The sequence below is a fragment of the Mustela lutreola genome, chromosome 11 (assembly GCF_030435805.1).
Source record: "Mustela lutreola isolate mMusLut2 chromosome 11, mMusLut2.pri, whole genome shotgun sequence".
NCBI classification, from domain to species: domain Eukaryota; kingdom Metazoa; phylum Chordata; class Mammalia; order Carnivora; family Mustelidae; genus Mustela; species Mustela lutreola.
In genome coordinates, this window is record NC_081300.1 from 88,955,313 (window position 1) to 88,970,460 (window position 15,148).

A 15,148-nucleotide genomic window follows, 5' to 3' on the forward strand; every position below is an offset into this window, starting at 1 on the left:
TTCGGACATATTCTGAGACATGGGCTTGCTGGATCCTGCAGTAGTTCTATTTTTAATTGTTTGAGGACCTTCCAGACCATTCTCCACAATGTCTGCACCAGTTTGCATTCCCACCAACGGTGCCCCACACTCTTCCCTCTCTCCATACCCTCGCCAGCACCTCTCTCTTATCTTTTGGAGAGTAGACATCCTAACAGGTGTGAGACGTAGCTCGTTGTATCGTAAAGTATTTTTTTAAAGCCTCTCTAATCACTCTGGCTAAGGGAAAAAAATGATATTTTATATTATGGCTTGACAAAGACTTTGTGTATGTGTGACCCTATGTGGTTAACAAAAATGGGTTTGTGCCCTGGTGATTCTCTGAGGTGAGACGCTCTGTTTTTAGGGAGCTGCAGGGGGAGGTTGGTTTGGATGTATAGCGCTCGGGTTCTTCTATACATGCCCTCAGTCCCTTGTAATTTAGGGTGTCTGCAGGAATCTGGTAACACTCAAGGATGGGCAGAGAACCCACACCGTGGCTGTGGGAGCCCGATTTGTAATTTGAAGGCACAGCCCAGGGACAGCACTGACTTTGGTATTTTCCTTCCTTTGCAAGCATCCCACTACTACAAATACAAGCAGCAGTTCATCTTCCCAGGTGAGTCCAAGGGCTCACAGGCCCCCCCAAGCAGGCCCTCAGAGGGGCATGCGTTGCTGGAATGGATGAAGGCAAGAGTTGTTGGGGGGGGGGGTCGAGCTCAAAGAGGGCAGGAGTGGAAACACCAGCCCCCAGGATCATGGCGAGCCATGGAGGTGGGAGAGGAGAGGCTGGGTGGTCCCAAGGGCACCGTGGTACCAAGGAGAACCTGAGGCACAAGAGAACAGCCCGAGAAGTGGCCTGCAGTAGAAGGACAGGCCAGGGTGAGGAGGGGTCCAGAGCCACGTGGTAGTAGGTGCTCGGAGGGGCTGTGTTGGGCACCAGGAGATGCGAAACCGTGTGGCCTCACCACATGGAACTCAGGAGTGGTGGGGGGGGCGGTTCGGAGTTGACCAGCTGGGGGCTTCCGGTCAGAAGCTCGGGGCTCTCATGTCGTCAGTGGGACCTTTTGTCCAGGGTGCCATCTTGGAATACTGGTGCGTGTGAGCGGGACAAGTTCAAGTGATCGAGGAAGGGAAAGAAGGGATTGGCCAGCCCCTGATCACAGAAGTGTCTGGGGATCCTAAGGAAATGGTCCACAGTCTGGTGAGAAGTTACTAGCTGCCCCATCTGCCAGGAATCAGGTCCTTGGGGGAGGTTGTGGATTCCGTGCTGGGATTCTGACTGTCTCCTGTTGGCTTCTCAGATGTGGTGCCGGAGACGCCGACCCGGGCGCCCCAGGTCATCCTGCATCCAGTGACCTCGAATCCAATGTAAGTAGAAGAGAGACCTCCTTCTCCGGTGCTGGGTCTTCAGTCTGCTCAGGGTCTCTGTCTTCTTGCTTCCTCTTCCTGGAATTGACGGAGTGGGAGACTGCGGGAGAGAGAGGCGTAGGGAATGACTCAGGTAAAGAGAGGGAGAGTGTGACGGCTTCTCTCGGCCTGGACCCAGCGGACGAGCCCGCTCTGCTTCGTGTCCTGGCCCTGCTTGTCAAGGGTGATTTCCAGGGGCTGGACCATTTCCTTAGGATCCCCAGACACTTCTGTGATCAGAAAGATAACTTTCGGAAATAGCTAGAGCTAACGAAAGGACAGTTGTTGTATATCATTGTTGCCCACCTCTAAAAAGTATAATTGGGGTTCGTCTTGCACAAATTGTGCAAGCATAAAAAAGCACAACTCAGGGTTAGATTAGGGATCAGCAAACTACAGTCTATGGGACAAATCCAATTTGCCGCCTGTTTTTATAAATACAGATGTATTGGTACACAGCCACGCCCATTTGTTTATGACATACTGTCTATATGGCTTTCATGGCTACTGAGGCTGTAGGGTCTGCAAAGTCCAAAATATTTACCATCTGGCCCTTTATGGACCAAGTTTGCTGACCTCTGGTTTTATACCGTTATCAGAATAATCTAAGCTAATTTTGGAAAACATGGACTTGTCTATAAAAAAAGAAAAGAAAAATCATCCCTCATAATCATAGCACTCTTAGAACTTTGACGTGTGTTCTTTCTATTCATATTTTACATACTCGTGATTCATGGTCTCTGCCGTTTCCAGCCGGCTTTGTCATCCCGTAAAGCTATAGCATCGCATTTTCCGTATTTTTCTAGACTCTTTATAGGCATTGTTTTTAAGGGCTGTAAAATATCATTATTGATGTGGAAAATGTCCTTCATTGTTTCGCTCTTGCCCCATCTCCGATCTTCGCATAAATCACTGTCGTAAACAACACTGCAATGAACGCCTTTGCATGTGGCATCTCCAGGCGTCCTTGGGACACAGACTCTTTCCAGGTGGTCTGTTGTTGGTGTAGCCCAACAGCCCAAACCACCTCCCTTGACTTCACTTCTTTGGTTGTGGCCGAAGTGGAGGGCGTGCTAGGGGACCTGATTTCGATTTGACTGGCTCCTTGGTGGTTCGATTTGACATTTTTTTCTTCCTTGGTTGTTCTTCTGCTCCCCTAACTACTCTATCCTTTCTGACCCGGGTTACGGACTTTGTTAAAGACCCAAGTAGCACATCTGTGAAATCGAAGGAGCGGCAGTTTGCTGGGAATATTGTGCTGACATCCAGCTCCGGATCATTTCTCTGCTGCGCATACACGAGTTCCACAATTCGTGTAAGACGAACCCCAGGTTATTAACTGGCAGGCAGGGAGTGCCCGCGAAATTCAGTAGCTGCCTGTGATCTGCTTTAACGGGCATGGAGCGATGGGCACTAACTCTTCACGGAAGGAAATAATTTAATTGCCGGGCTGCCGTAATCACGCCTGGATGCCAGCAGAGGAGGGCTGCCTGCTTTGTTGTTGGGTGTGAGAGGGAATCCAGCGCATTGTTCCACCCAGCTCTCCTCAAGGCGTTAAGTTCGGGGCATTTCAGCTGTCACCAGGTGCTTTCATTTGGCCTTCCCGGGACTGCAAATAACTCATTAACAGGAAAGCAAACAGCACTTTGTGACCCTCCCTTCTTTCCCCTTCTTTTCATTCTTCCAGCCCCTCAGGCTCCCTCTAACCTGGAGCTCCTCCAGCAAGTGGACTGGCTCTGTCTGCAGGGTCAGCAACTTCTTGGGTCTTGGGTCAGAGGGGTCTCAGGGTCAGGAGAGCAGTGGCCCCTCAAATGAGGGGTGGGTAGGGGGATCTGCTAAGCGTCCCCAGGGGAAATAGAAAGGGGGCAAGGTGTTCATTGTGATTTTTTTCCTGCCCCTGGTTTCAGCTTTTCTGGGCCTTCAGCAGCCCAATCACTGTCTCTCTGCAGCCCTACACACCCACACACATGCACACATGCACATGTACACACGCACATGCACACACACACATGCACACACACCCTCTCCTCTGAAAACACATCCCAGAACACGCACACACGCGCACACACGCACACACACGCACACACACACCCTCTCCTCTGAAAACATCCCCAGAAACACCTCCCGTGCCCATCACATACCATGTGCTCCAACAAAGCCTTCACACCCCAGTACATACCCAGCTACGTTGTCAACATACAATGTGCCCACGACATCCCCAGGAGGCACCACCACTCCCATGCGCCCGGAACCACCCCTACACAGAGCACATCCCATCACACCCACGTGATACCCGACACGTACTTCACACGCACACACGCAAGCACCCTGTGGCCCCCAGCACCCCCGCACCAGGAGCCCAAGCTTAGCCCAGCTGCAGCACAGGACCTCATAACTGCATCACCCTCGCGTGTGGACTCATACGTGTGTGCACACACGCATGTGCACATGTGCACACACACACACACACCTGTGTCTTCCAGTCCAATACGGTTTCTCTCGTTCCCATTCCACGCATCCTGATTCTATGTAATTGGCAACATCCAGCTAACTCAAACATTGAGGATTTTCAACAGACGTCCAGTAATCTCTCCAGGGCATTTCCACAGTACTCCATTTACTCGATTCATACCTAACTCTGGGCCCTTGTCACGCTTAGCCTTTCTGCACAATGTCTCCGTGCTTGCTTTCGTTCCCTTTGGTAGTAATGAAATATTTCTCAAAGTCAGGAGCCGGTTCCAGTTCCAACTCCATATCCCTTGGACGGCCTCGCCCCTGTCCTGGCACACGCAGGTTTTCCCCGCTATCCGAAAGTAGAGCGTGCCTGGGAAACCTTTCATGAGCCAAAAGAGTGTCACGCAAAGAAGCAATTATCATTCATCTCTATGGAAAAATTGGGGGTGTCCCCCAACCCCCAAAATTACTTCTCTTAGGCTTTTTGATACTTTAGGACACATCTTGCTAAGGGATTCGCAAAGTACACGGAGATGAAGCCCAGATGCTCGTAGACACAGGTCACATCTCTGGTGGCCGGATGCTGAGATGCCCAGGGTACGTCCCGGGGAAGGAGCTTGGAGGCAGCCCTCACACTGCTCGGGTGCACGACGCCCTGTAATGGCTCAGTGCAAAACCAAGCTGTATGCGATGTTCACTTTTTACCCTTTTCCATGAAAGCAAAAACCCTCTTTGAATTTCTTTTGGTAGATATCAGTGTCAGCCTTTCATAAAAGAGAAGTGGCTTGAGGCCAGCTTGCGGAAAGCGGGCAGTGCCTGTAATCCCAAACCCTAAGGTTCTCCCGTAAGATTCCCAACCCAAGTGAACTTGAGCAATCTCGTTAATCCTTTCCTAGCAAACACCCGGGGCTCTGAGAACTCTTCCACCCGTGGCATTTCGGCCAGTGTATAAGGAAGCTTCCAGATCAGTGGAAACCGAAGCCATAAAGAAAAATGAGGCCCTGAGCAGTCCCGAAAATCTATTTAAGACAGTGTCCTTGTCATTGCTTTTTCATGGCGAGGTTATGGATCATTTTGGACCCAAGTGTTGAAGTGAATGTTGAGATTAAGCCTTGATGGGGAGGGCTTCTCACTCTAAGACTTCATACATGGATAAACAAGACACCGACCTCCTTTTCACCTGAGGGTCACATTTCTTTTCCTTTCTTTAAAGCTTGGAAGGAAATCCATTACTTCAAATTGAAGTGGAGCCAACTTCAGAGGTGAGATTCGGAGAGCGAGAAGCACCTTTTTCCTGGGGCTGCCCAGCCCTTGGCAGGGTCGATGGATGATGCAGAGGGCTTGGGGTGGGTCGGGGCCGGGGGACCCTGTTTGATGGATGTTCTAACTCCGGACAAGTGGCGGGGGGCCCCTCCCGGCACTGAGACTAATGGGCTATTATATGGTGTGCATCATGGAAAAGCTAGTCTTGCAGAAGTTGCCAAGAGATTTGCATTCTTAGTTGAAAAGTCAGCTTAGGGCCAGGTGAATATGAGGAGGTTGTGCCCCACTGCCTTCCAAAGAATACACCAGGGGAGGCAGGGTCCCCAGGGACAAGGAGCTTGGCGCGAGCTTTCGAGAATGTTCTGGGGCTTTTTTCCATTTGCCGAAACTACTGGAGGAACGAATGAAGTGTCCTGAGTTAGAACCATGGACTATGCAGCACTGTCGCTGTGTCTAAAGCGAACGGAGCAGAGCCCAGAGAAAATTATGTCCTTTCTGCAATTACTGGGCTAGTTGAAAAATGATCCTGGGCGAAGCCAACCAATGAAAAGTGTGTCATTTCTCCCAAGTGTGCCACAAGGGGCAGCTTGCTCAGGTTTGGGGGCAGGAGGACCTCAGGCTGCCTCGTCAGGCCCCAAGCCTCTGGGAATCCCCACTGGCTGGGGCTCCTGCTGCTTCCTCACTCATACGGTAAAAGAACCCAAGGGCCAGGACAGTCCCGGCACCACGCTGGGAAGTCAGGTCTCCGGACCTTCAGTGTCTAATGATTCGATGGTCACACCTAAGCATTCCTGCGGGGACAAAAATGCAGCATTCTGGCCCCGGCCTTCTCTTCTCTGATTCTGTAGCTCTGAGTAGGGCCCAGGAATCTGCATTTTCTCTGGAAGCCAGCGGCTGTTGGATGCAAATGGTCAGGCATGTCCAAGGGCTCTCATCCCTTGAAAACCTCACACCATCTCGGGGGTAGAGGCCAGGTTTTATTAGCTTTACTTTATGATGAGAGAAGGAAGTCTCAGAGAGGTCAAGCAGTTCACTCAAAGTCACACAGAGACCAGATTCCAGCTCATTTTGTCCAATTTAAGTAAGCCCTCCTAAGAGCCTCCCTTCTATACCCTGTCCTCACAGCGGCTGAGGAAGCCCAGGGGTCTGCCCTGTGTAGAGGAGCTCTGACCTCTCCCTTTTCAGACTCCTCAGTTCCAAATCCCCTGGGGGAAGCAAAAGGCACTCCCTGCTGAGGTGTTCTGTGCAGACAGACCCCTGATGCATCCACAGTTCAGCCTGTTGTCTGTCTTACACACGCATGAGCAGTCAGGTCGAAATATCATGACGGAATAGGAGGGCATTGGAGATTAGGAATCGAGACACCTGTTCTTCAGCCCCAGCTCTGCCTGGCCATGTGATGTCAAGCAACCTCCCGGGGTGACCAAGCACCCCCGTTTGCTGGGCCTGAAGGGATTCCCAAGGGTATTTTCATTTTTAAGTCATTTTTACACCCAATGTGGGGCTCAAACTTACAACCCTGAGACCAAGGGTCCTATGCTCTACCGACTGAGCCAGTCAGGCACCCTCTCCCCCAGGAGGCTTCCATTGCCTAAACCAGCAGCCTCCAGCAAACCAGCATGGGTGGTCCCCCATCATTTCTCCTCAGTTTCCCCCTTGGCAAGGGGGAAGGAGCCTCAGTTTCCCCCTTGGCAAGAGAGCATTGGACTATCACGATCTCCCTTTCAGCTCTTTCTTCTATGATTCTAGACAGAAACAACCTGGGGCGAATAGATACATGTCCCCCACCCCCAAAAAATGCACGTAGGGATGTGTCCGGACCCAGGGAAAACTCGTAGGAAGGCGGAGCAGTGGCAGGTGCCGCTCTGACCACTCTCCCTTTTCTGACCCCAGAATGAAGAAGGCCACGATGAGGCTGAGGAGTCAGAGGACGACTTCGAGGAGATGAACCTGTCCCTGCTCTCAGCCCGGAGCTTCCCGCGCAAGGCCAGCCAGACCAGCATCTTCCTGCAGGAGTGGGACATCCCTTTTGAGCAGCTGGAGATCGGCGAGCTCATCGGCAAGGGCCGCTTCGGGCAGGTGTACCACGGCCGCTGGCACGGGGAGGTGGCCATCCGGCTGATCGACATCGAGAGGGATAACGAGGAGCAGTTAAAGGCCTTCAAGCGGGAGGTGATGGCCTACAGGCAGACGCGGCACGAGAATGTGGTACTCTTCATGGGCGCCTGTATGAGCCCGCCCCACCTGGCCATCATCACCAGGTCAGTCCTGCCCGGGGCCCCCCACCCTCGAATCCAGTCCCAGAGTCCTGCCTCTGGCAGGGTTGAGAAGCGGGGGCTTCTGGTTAAGGCATGGTTCTCGCGAAGGGAGTATCTCCAGTTCTGCCGTTCACGATTGTGTGGTTTTTACGGTTTGAGATTCTAGAAAATACTTTTGATTCTAGAGCTCTTTGGGCAGACCAGTGCCACGGGGAGAGCACCGAGTGGGAAACTAGGAAAGTTGGTTCGGAGCCCCCTGTGCTCCTAGTATTTGTGGAACAACAGCGCTGAGACTCACAGTCTCCATATGAAAATTGAACTGATTGGATCCAATCAGGGGTTGGCACACTTCTTCTGTAAAGGGCCCAGTAGTGAATGTGGTTTCATGGGCCACAGAGTTTCCTTTTTTTTTTTTTTTTTTTTTAAGATTTTCTATTTATTTGACAGAGAGAGAGATCACAAGTAGGCAGAGAAGCAGGCAGAGAGTAGGGGGAAGCAGACTCCCCGCTGAGCAGAGAGCCCGATGTGGGGCTTGATCCCAGGACCCTGGGATCATGACCTGAGCCGAAGGCAGAGGCTTAACCCACTGAGCCACCCATGTGCCCCGGCCACAGAGTTTCTGTAACAACTGCTCAACTCTGTTCACGTGGATCAAATTGGCTGGGTGCCAATCAAACTTTATTTATAAAAGCAGGCGATGTGCTGGATTTGGCCCCCAGACCCTAGTTTTGCCAACTGTGGGCTAAGATCGTGATGACTGTTATTCTGACTTTCATGAAAGCAGCATATTACGTTTGCACGTCTTCAGGATTGCTATTTTAAATATCCAGGATCCCTGATCTCTAGCTGCACAGGAAGGGTAGTGAGAAAATCTGACATTAAGAAAATGTTGGGTGATAACAACTTTCCTGAACTTGCTTTCTAATCTCGCCCAGGGACATGGGGTGTTGAGAAAAAATAAAATCACTTCAGTTGAAAGTTGAAAATTGTGAAACAATCCTTTGGTGTGTTTTTAAACTCTGGCTGTTGCTTTGCTGTTACTTTAGGACTGACCACAGCAGTGCCATTCCTGGCGCGGCCTGGGATGCCGAGAGTCCGCTCTCTCCTTCCCATTCCCAGCTCAAGCAATGAGATCCCAAATGCACAAGTCTCTCGACTTGGCAGGAGCTGTGAGCTCAGGGAAGAGCTGGTGTGTCTTTGGTCTGGTCCCTTGTGACACAAAGCATCCTTGAGCCCATTTATAAGATCTCAGTGGCCCGACGAAGGTGTGTTATTGTCTGTCAGCCCTGACTGTGCAGATGATGGATTGAATCCATGTAACCCATGGTAAGTGTTTTGGAAGGATTGGAGATCGAGAGCTGGCCTTTCAATCCTCCCTAAACCAGGGTAAAAATGGTGGTTCTCCACCCTGAACAGTACAGAAGGAGCCCTGACATTCCCAGCTTAGATCATATTCGGGGGCTTAGCTGTTCTCACGAGGTGAGTGTATCAGTATGCTTGTGCTGAGTAACAAACTACCCCCCACCCTTCAGAGTTTTCCTCTATTCTGTGGATAGGTCTGCACTGAGCCAGGCCCCGTAGCTGGGTTCTTGGACATATCTGTGGTCATCTGGCAGATCAGACTGGGGGCTGGTCACTCTTGCGTACCTTCCCACAGTCTCTTACTCCCCAACAGCCTAGCCTGGGCTCATTCCCAGGGTGGTCTCAGGGTTCCCAGGGCAGCAAGAGGTCGAGTGCTGATGGGCAAGTGCCTTTCACACCTCTGTCCTTGTTACATTGACCGATGGTCATTGGCCAAACCGAGTCACGTGGTCAAGCCAGATTCAAGGCTTGGAGGAACAGAATCTGCCTCTGCATGGGAGGGTTTGCAGGGGCATAGATGCAGGGAGAGGGACAATTTGTGGCCACTTGTACAACCTGCCACAGCATCTTTCCTCCTCTCTTTGTTATCCAGAATGTATTGTCCTCATGCATTGCCCTTTATTTGGGGTACACACATCTGGTGGGAAGGTGATCTTCTCCACACATACACACACACTGGTCTTCTGCCTAGTGCTCCCACCAGCCCGTCACCCCAAATTCCTCTCTGGTCAGCTCCTTACCTTCTGGCCCTCTGACCCCTCTTTTAGACGTCCCCAAACTAGAAACACAAAACCCACCATCTCCTGTCCTTCTAAGGACCTCTCGCCCCCCACCCCCCGCCCTCTGACTTCCTTAGGGTTATTGGTAGAGCCCAGTACCCCAAGCCTCCCTCCCCTCTTTCCCAGGGGCTAATTGAAAGTGGACTGATTCGGTCAGCAGCCCCCCTTGAGAAATGAGTGGTCATTATGGAAATGTGTCACTCATCCTATAAGCCAGCTGCGTTTGTGGCCCCTTTCTATTATGTGCAAACTCTGCCCCACCCCCACCCCCAAGCACCATAACTGCCTGCAGATTTCACAAATAGCGCAGCCTTTTCCTGGCACCCTGATAAAGACTCTGCAGCTTTGGGACATGTAATTGGTCTCTGAAGTGTTTTGGTATTTTGTGTGAAGAAGCCAGATGAGCCCCAAAGAAGTGGTATTTATTCCCTATTATTGTGTCATTATATATGTATCTCAGGGGGTGCTCTGTGTATCCCCTTCTCCCATTCAGCACCGCCCACTTGTCGACCATCAGATCTCTTATCGGAATGTTCAGTTCGAAACCCGATATTTGAGTAATTTGATTAATCACCTGCATCCGTGTAATTGGCTGGCCGAGGCCCATGGTTGGACAAGAGCCAGCCAACTAGAACAATCTTTGGACCCTGGATTTATTTTACAGGGAACATAAGACCAGATAATTACCTGGCATATTCCAGCTAAATTCACAATGGCGTGTTCTCGCCAATTACTTAGTAATTATCATCGGAGTTAACAAGTATTTCTAAGATTAGCTTCCCTGTAATACGATGTGTATGGCTCTTGGGGAATGAGTAATAACCGACTAGTTACCCAATTGCTCTATCCACAAATACAATTAGCAGCAGGATTGCTAAATCGTTTCACGATTGGGTTATTATGAGATTGTTGCAAAGCTATTGGCAGTCGGCACAATCGCTCATTTTATAAAACTCCAAGTGGAATTTGAAAGCCGATGGCGCTGAAAGGAAACATCTCTCCTCCTTCTGTCTTCCTGCAGTTGCCTGGGCCTCAGTGTCCCCATCTGCGAAATCAGGAGGTAGAAGTAGGTGCTTGGAGCAGAGTCCCTCTGATACTGACAAAAATGCTCTGGTTTGAAAAGCAGCTTGGAACGGCCCTGGAGCGATGCTTCCCGAAGTACGCTCTTCCTAGACCTCCTACGTCAGAGCCAGCAAAGGGAGGAAGGCCCTGCCGGTGCAGATGCTGGGTGCTCCCAGTGTCAAGTTTCCTAGGGGTGTGGTGATGGGCACACACTTGGTGGCTTACTGTGACACACATTTATTGTTCTGTAGTTCTGAAGGCCGGACATCCAGAGTGGTTCTCATTGGGCTCAAGTCAAGGGGGCTGCTCTTTTCTGGAGGCTCTGGAACAGAATGTTTCCTTGTCTTTTCCGGCTTCTAGATCATTTTTTGCATTCTTTGGCTTGTGGCCCCTTCCTCCATCCTCAAGGCCAGCATTATCGCCCCTCCCTTCCGTGGGCACATGGCCTGCTTCTGCAGTCAGATCTCTCTCATATAAGGATCTTTGTGAGTGCGTCTAGGACCCAGCCATCCAGAAACATCTCTCATTTCAAGACGCTCAGCTTCTGCCAAGTCCCTTTTGCAATACATGGTTTCCAGGGTTAGAACCTGGATATCTTCGGGCTCCAGTATTCAGTCTGTCACATCATCTTGGACCTAATGAATCGAGTCACTCTGAAGGTTAAGACTTTCTTTCTTTTTTTTTTTTTTTTTAAAGATTTTATTTATTTATTTGACAGGCAGAGATCACAAGTAGGCGGAGAGGCAGGCAGAGAGAGAGGAGGAAGCAGGTTCCCTGCTGAGCAGAGAGTCTGATGCAGGGCTCGATCCCAGGACCCTGGGATCATGACCTGAGCTAAAGGCAGAGGCTTTAACCCACTGAGCCACCCACGCGCCCCAGGTTAAGACTTTCTAACTAAGCTCCCCAGTCCATTCGAATCTGATTAACATGTGGGAGCCACACCGTGGGGAATATTACCAGGGAGTACCTACTGTGTGCCCAGGGCTGATGCTGGATGTGTCCAGTTGGTGCAGAGGCAAATGGAAACAGGAAAGTTAAAAAAAAATTGTTTTTAAAGACCAGACAAAATGACAAAATAATTAAGATCTTAGTGGGAAGAAATTTATTATTTGTCTAGTGACAGGAACGTGGACCAACTACTTTAGCTGGGTGCCATGGGGACAAGACTAAAGCAAAATGCTACAGTTGATGTCTCCAAGAGGGCCTCATTAGGAGGAGCCTGATCCCACTAAATGCATCTGGGCCATATTATAGATAAGGAAACTGAGGCCAGGAGAGTAAAGTAGGGCCAGGATGGGAGCCCAGCTCTCTAACAATGCACTTGATCCTCCAACAGGTTGAAAACTCATTCTCCCCCAATGTTTGTCCAGTCACGCATTCAGTCATCAGATTTTAGTAAAGACGTTGAGTACCAGGGACTTTGCTGGATGCTAGGGGAGGGTGGCGAGCAAGATGGACATGGACCCTGTTCTCAGAGTGCTGTCATTCCAGTGGGGCAGACAGACTAGTGCTGTGTAGTAATGAGATCATTTGAGTAGGTCTCAGCCTGTTGAAGGAACCAAACCAGAGCAGTGCTAGAGGGCCTTGGGGACTGGAGTTATTTTAGGTGAGCGTGGTGGGAGGGAGGATCCCGGCAGCAGAGACCTGAGTATGAGGAGCCAGCTCTGCAGACATGGCGCAGGGCACACTCAGCAGAAGGAACAGTGGATGCAAAGGCCCTGGGGTAGGAATGAGCAGGGTGTGCTTCAAACCAGAGAGAAGACTGTGGTGGCAGAACATGGTCGGGGAGGACGAGAGGATGGAAGGCGAGAAAAGAAGCCGGCAGGAGCCAGACTGGGGGAGGGGAGAAGGGCACCCATGCCTGGTTGAAGTCGGCACCAATGCCTACAGCAGCCCCTCAGCCTCCGCACTATATTGGAGGCCGGGTCATTCATTACAGGGTCTGGCCTGTGTCTTGTAGGGTAGTTAGGATCCTCTTCCCTACCCATAAGATGCCAATAGTACTGAGTCCGTAGTTGTGAGAACCAAGAATGTCTTCAGATATTGTCAGATGTCCCTGGGCCAAAGTTACCCCCAGTCGAGAACCGCTAGCAGAGAGTCTCTGACTTAAGGCCTCGGGTTCTGTACAAAACCTCCCCCATACGACTCTTCAGGCAGCTGGGATGCCCCCCCACCAAGACCCTCTACTATAGGGCCCGGAGGGCTGGCAAGAGGTCTGGATTTTATGCTCAGGAGAGCAGGCAGCCCTTGGAGGGTCATGGGCAGGGGTGGGAACTGGTGTCTTTAAGGACAAAAATGGAGAAACTCCCAAAATAAAGGGTGGGGGCCCGAGGAGGGTATTTTGATGGCTGCAGAGGCATTCACAGTTCAAGGAAATGGCCGTTTATCTGCCCTCACTTCCCATTATGGTCAGACGCGATGACTTCACCAGGCGCCAGCCCAGCCCATTACCCTTGGCTGGACCAGGAAGGGCTGTGTTCAGAGGGCTGCCCTCCGCGGTTAGCGTTCTGCCTGTGGGTCTCCATCAGCAGCAGAGAAGCCGCCACTCTACCCTTGTCGTCACCAAGGGTGAGCCTAAGGAGGGAGACACGCTTCTCCAGTCTTCCCAGAAAGGCACATCACCATGTCCCAGTGCCCTCATTAGCTGCTGCTCCAGCCCTGTCTCTCTGGAAAGGAAGACACAGTGAGCTTCAGGGTCACTTGGAGACCACATACCACCCTGGGGTGCCTTTTTTTGAAGCTGAAGAAGGCACAGCTGATCATCATGTCTAAAACCGTTTCCCTCCTTCAGGGGCATTTCTTTAATGTTCATAAACGCAGAGACCCCACCATACACCAAAACGGCAACAGGGTCCACGAACTTTCAGCCAGTACTCGGCTTCAAGCCAGGCACGGTGATCTTCTCCCATTTATGACTGTGCCCATTTTCCAAGTGCAAAAACTGAGGTCAGACAAGGCAAAGGGAGCCCTTGCCTGGGTCATAGAACAAACACCTGGCAGAACCTAGAATTAAGCAAACGTATGTCTGATTTTAGTCTTGTGGCATCCTCCGTTGCCCTGGCTGCATCAGTGGGGTCAGGGGGAGTAGGCAGGAATATATCATGGGATCTCACCACCCCTGATCTCATCAGATGCACCTGGGTACCTGTAGTGCTGTAAGAGCCAGGCCCCATCTTAGTCCAGTGTGCCAAAGCCTCTGTCTTTTTTAAGTTCCAGAGGATTTGGTACACCACAGTTTGCAAGCCACTGGCTTATTAAAGCAGTTTCATTTTTTGTAGCTTTGATTCTGTTTATGTACTAAAATACCCTATAAGTTACTATGGGGCCAGTATGCACACATGCGCACACACACACCTCTCTTTCATATATTCTCCACATCACACACTTCCTTCCCTTCCTCTTTCTCTGTCCTGCTCTTTATCTTACAAAACACACACTCAGGACGCCTGGGTGGCTCAGTGGGTTAAGCCTCTGCCTTAGGCTCAGGTCATGGTCTCAGGGTCCTGGGATCGAGCCCCGCAACGGGCTCTCTGCTCAGTAGGGAGCCTGCTTCCCCTGCCCCCCGCCTGCCTCTCTGCCTACTTGTGATCTCTCTCTCTCTCTCTCTGTGAAATACAAATCTTAAAGAAAAGAAAAGAAAACATACTCACTTTCTCTTTCCCTGCAAAAGACTTGTATTATTGATATCAGCAATTGACAAAGTTCCCATGGCCCACAAGCTGCCCCCCTTCCGGCCAGTCTTTTTCTAGAATCCCCAGATTATTTAAAACCACAGACCCCTAACTAGCATCACCTGGGAACTTTTTAAGAAAGGCAAATAGAAGATCAAGAATCCCCTCCGTCCCAATCAGACGCTCTCGGGGAGGACCCACTTTCTGAGTTGCAGGAAGTTCTGCAGGAAATCTCTCATGTGCGCTCAGGCTCAGAGCCCTTGCTCTAAAGAAACTGGTTCTCACGTCCTACCCCGAGCGAGACTTTTCCACTGCCAAGAGCTGCACACCCCGGAGCCCCCACCGAGTGATTCTGCCAGGCAGCCCTGGGAGGTGAGCAGCTGGGTCCTAGAGGAGTAAGGGCCCGGAACGTCCCAAAGCGAAGGCCAGCAGGGGCCCGAGAACCACCTGTTAGCTTCAGCGCTAGTGTGAGTTCATGGATGTGCCTTCTGAAGACATGTCCGGGCCCATGGCTGAGTGCTATGTTTTGAGAACACCGTTCCCATGGTTCCTCCATTCTAGGAGAAGAGACGGTCAGTAACAAATTGAACAGACAAGTAAGATAATTAAACATTGTGTTAAGTGCTGTGAAGGGTATGGGGGATGGGTCAGACTGACGGGAGGGCTGCTTGGAGGAGGGGCTGAGAAGAGGTGTCTTAGGGGAGGTGACCTTTGAGCTGAGACCTAATGAGCAGGAGCAGCAGGGAAAGAGCAATCCAGGCAGTGGCACAGCGGGTGCAAAGGCCCTGAGGTGGGAATGGGGTGGGCACCTTCAAGGACCAGAATGGAGCACGTGAGTGATAGCAGGGTGGTAAGGGAGGAGCTGTAGGGT

At 51.1% G+C, this 15,148-nt stretch overlaps 1 protein-coding gene across 3 annotated transcripts in view; it reads left to right on the forward strand.

Annotated features, from left to right (window-relative positions):
• Positions 1-15,148, forward strand: part of KSR2 (kinase suppressor of ras 2) — a 416,470-nt gene that overhangs the window by 337,283 nt on the left and 64,039 nt on the right. For all 3 annotated transcript variants that reach the window (XM_059140070.1, XM_059140071.1, XM_059140072.1), the window contains 4 exons: positions 596-637; positions 1,323-1,389; positions 5,096-5,144; positions 7,039-7,406. In XM_059140070.1, the coding sequence (XP_058996053.1) occupies positions 596-637; positions 1,323-1,389; positions 5,096-5,144; positions 7,039-7,406 (526 nt within the window). The remainder of the gene's footprint in view (positions 1-595; positions 638-1,322; positions 1,390-5,095; positions 5,145-7,038; positions 7,407-15,148) is intronic.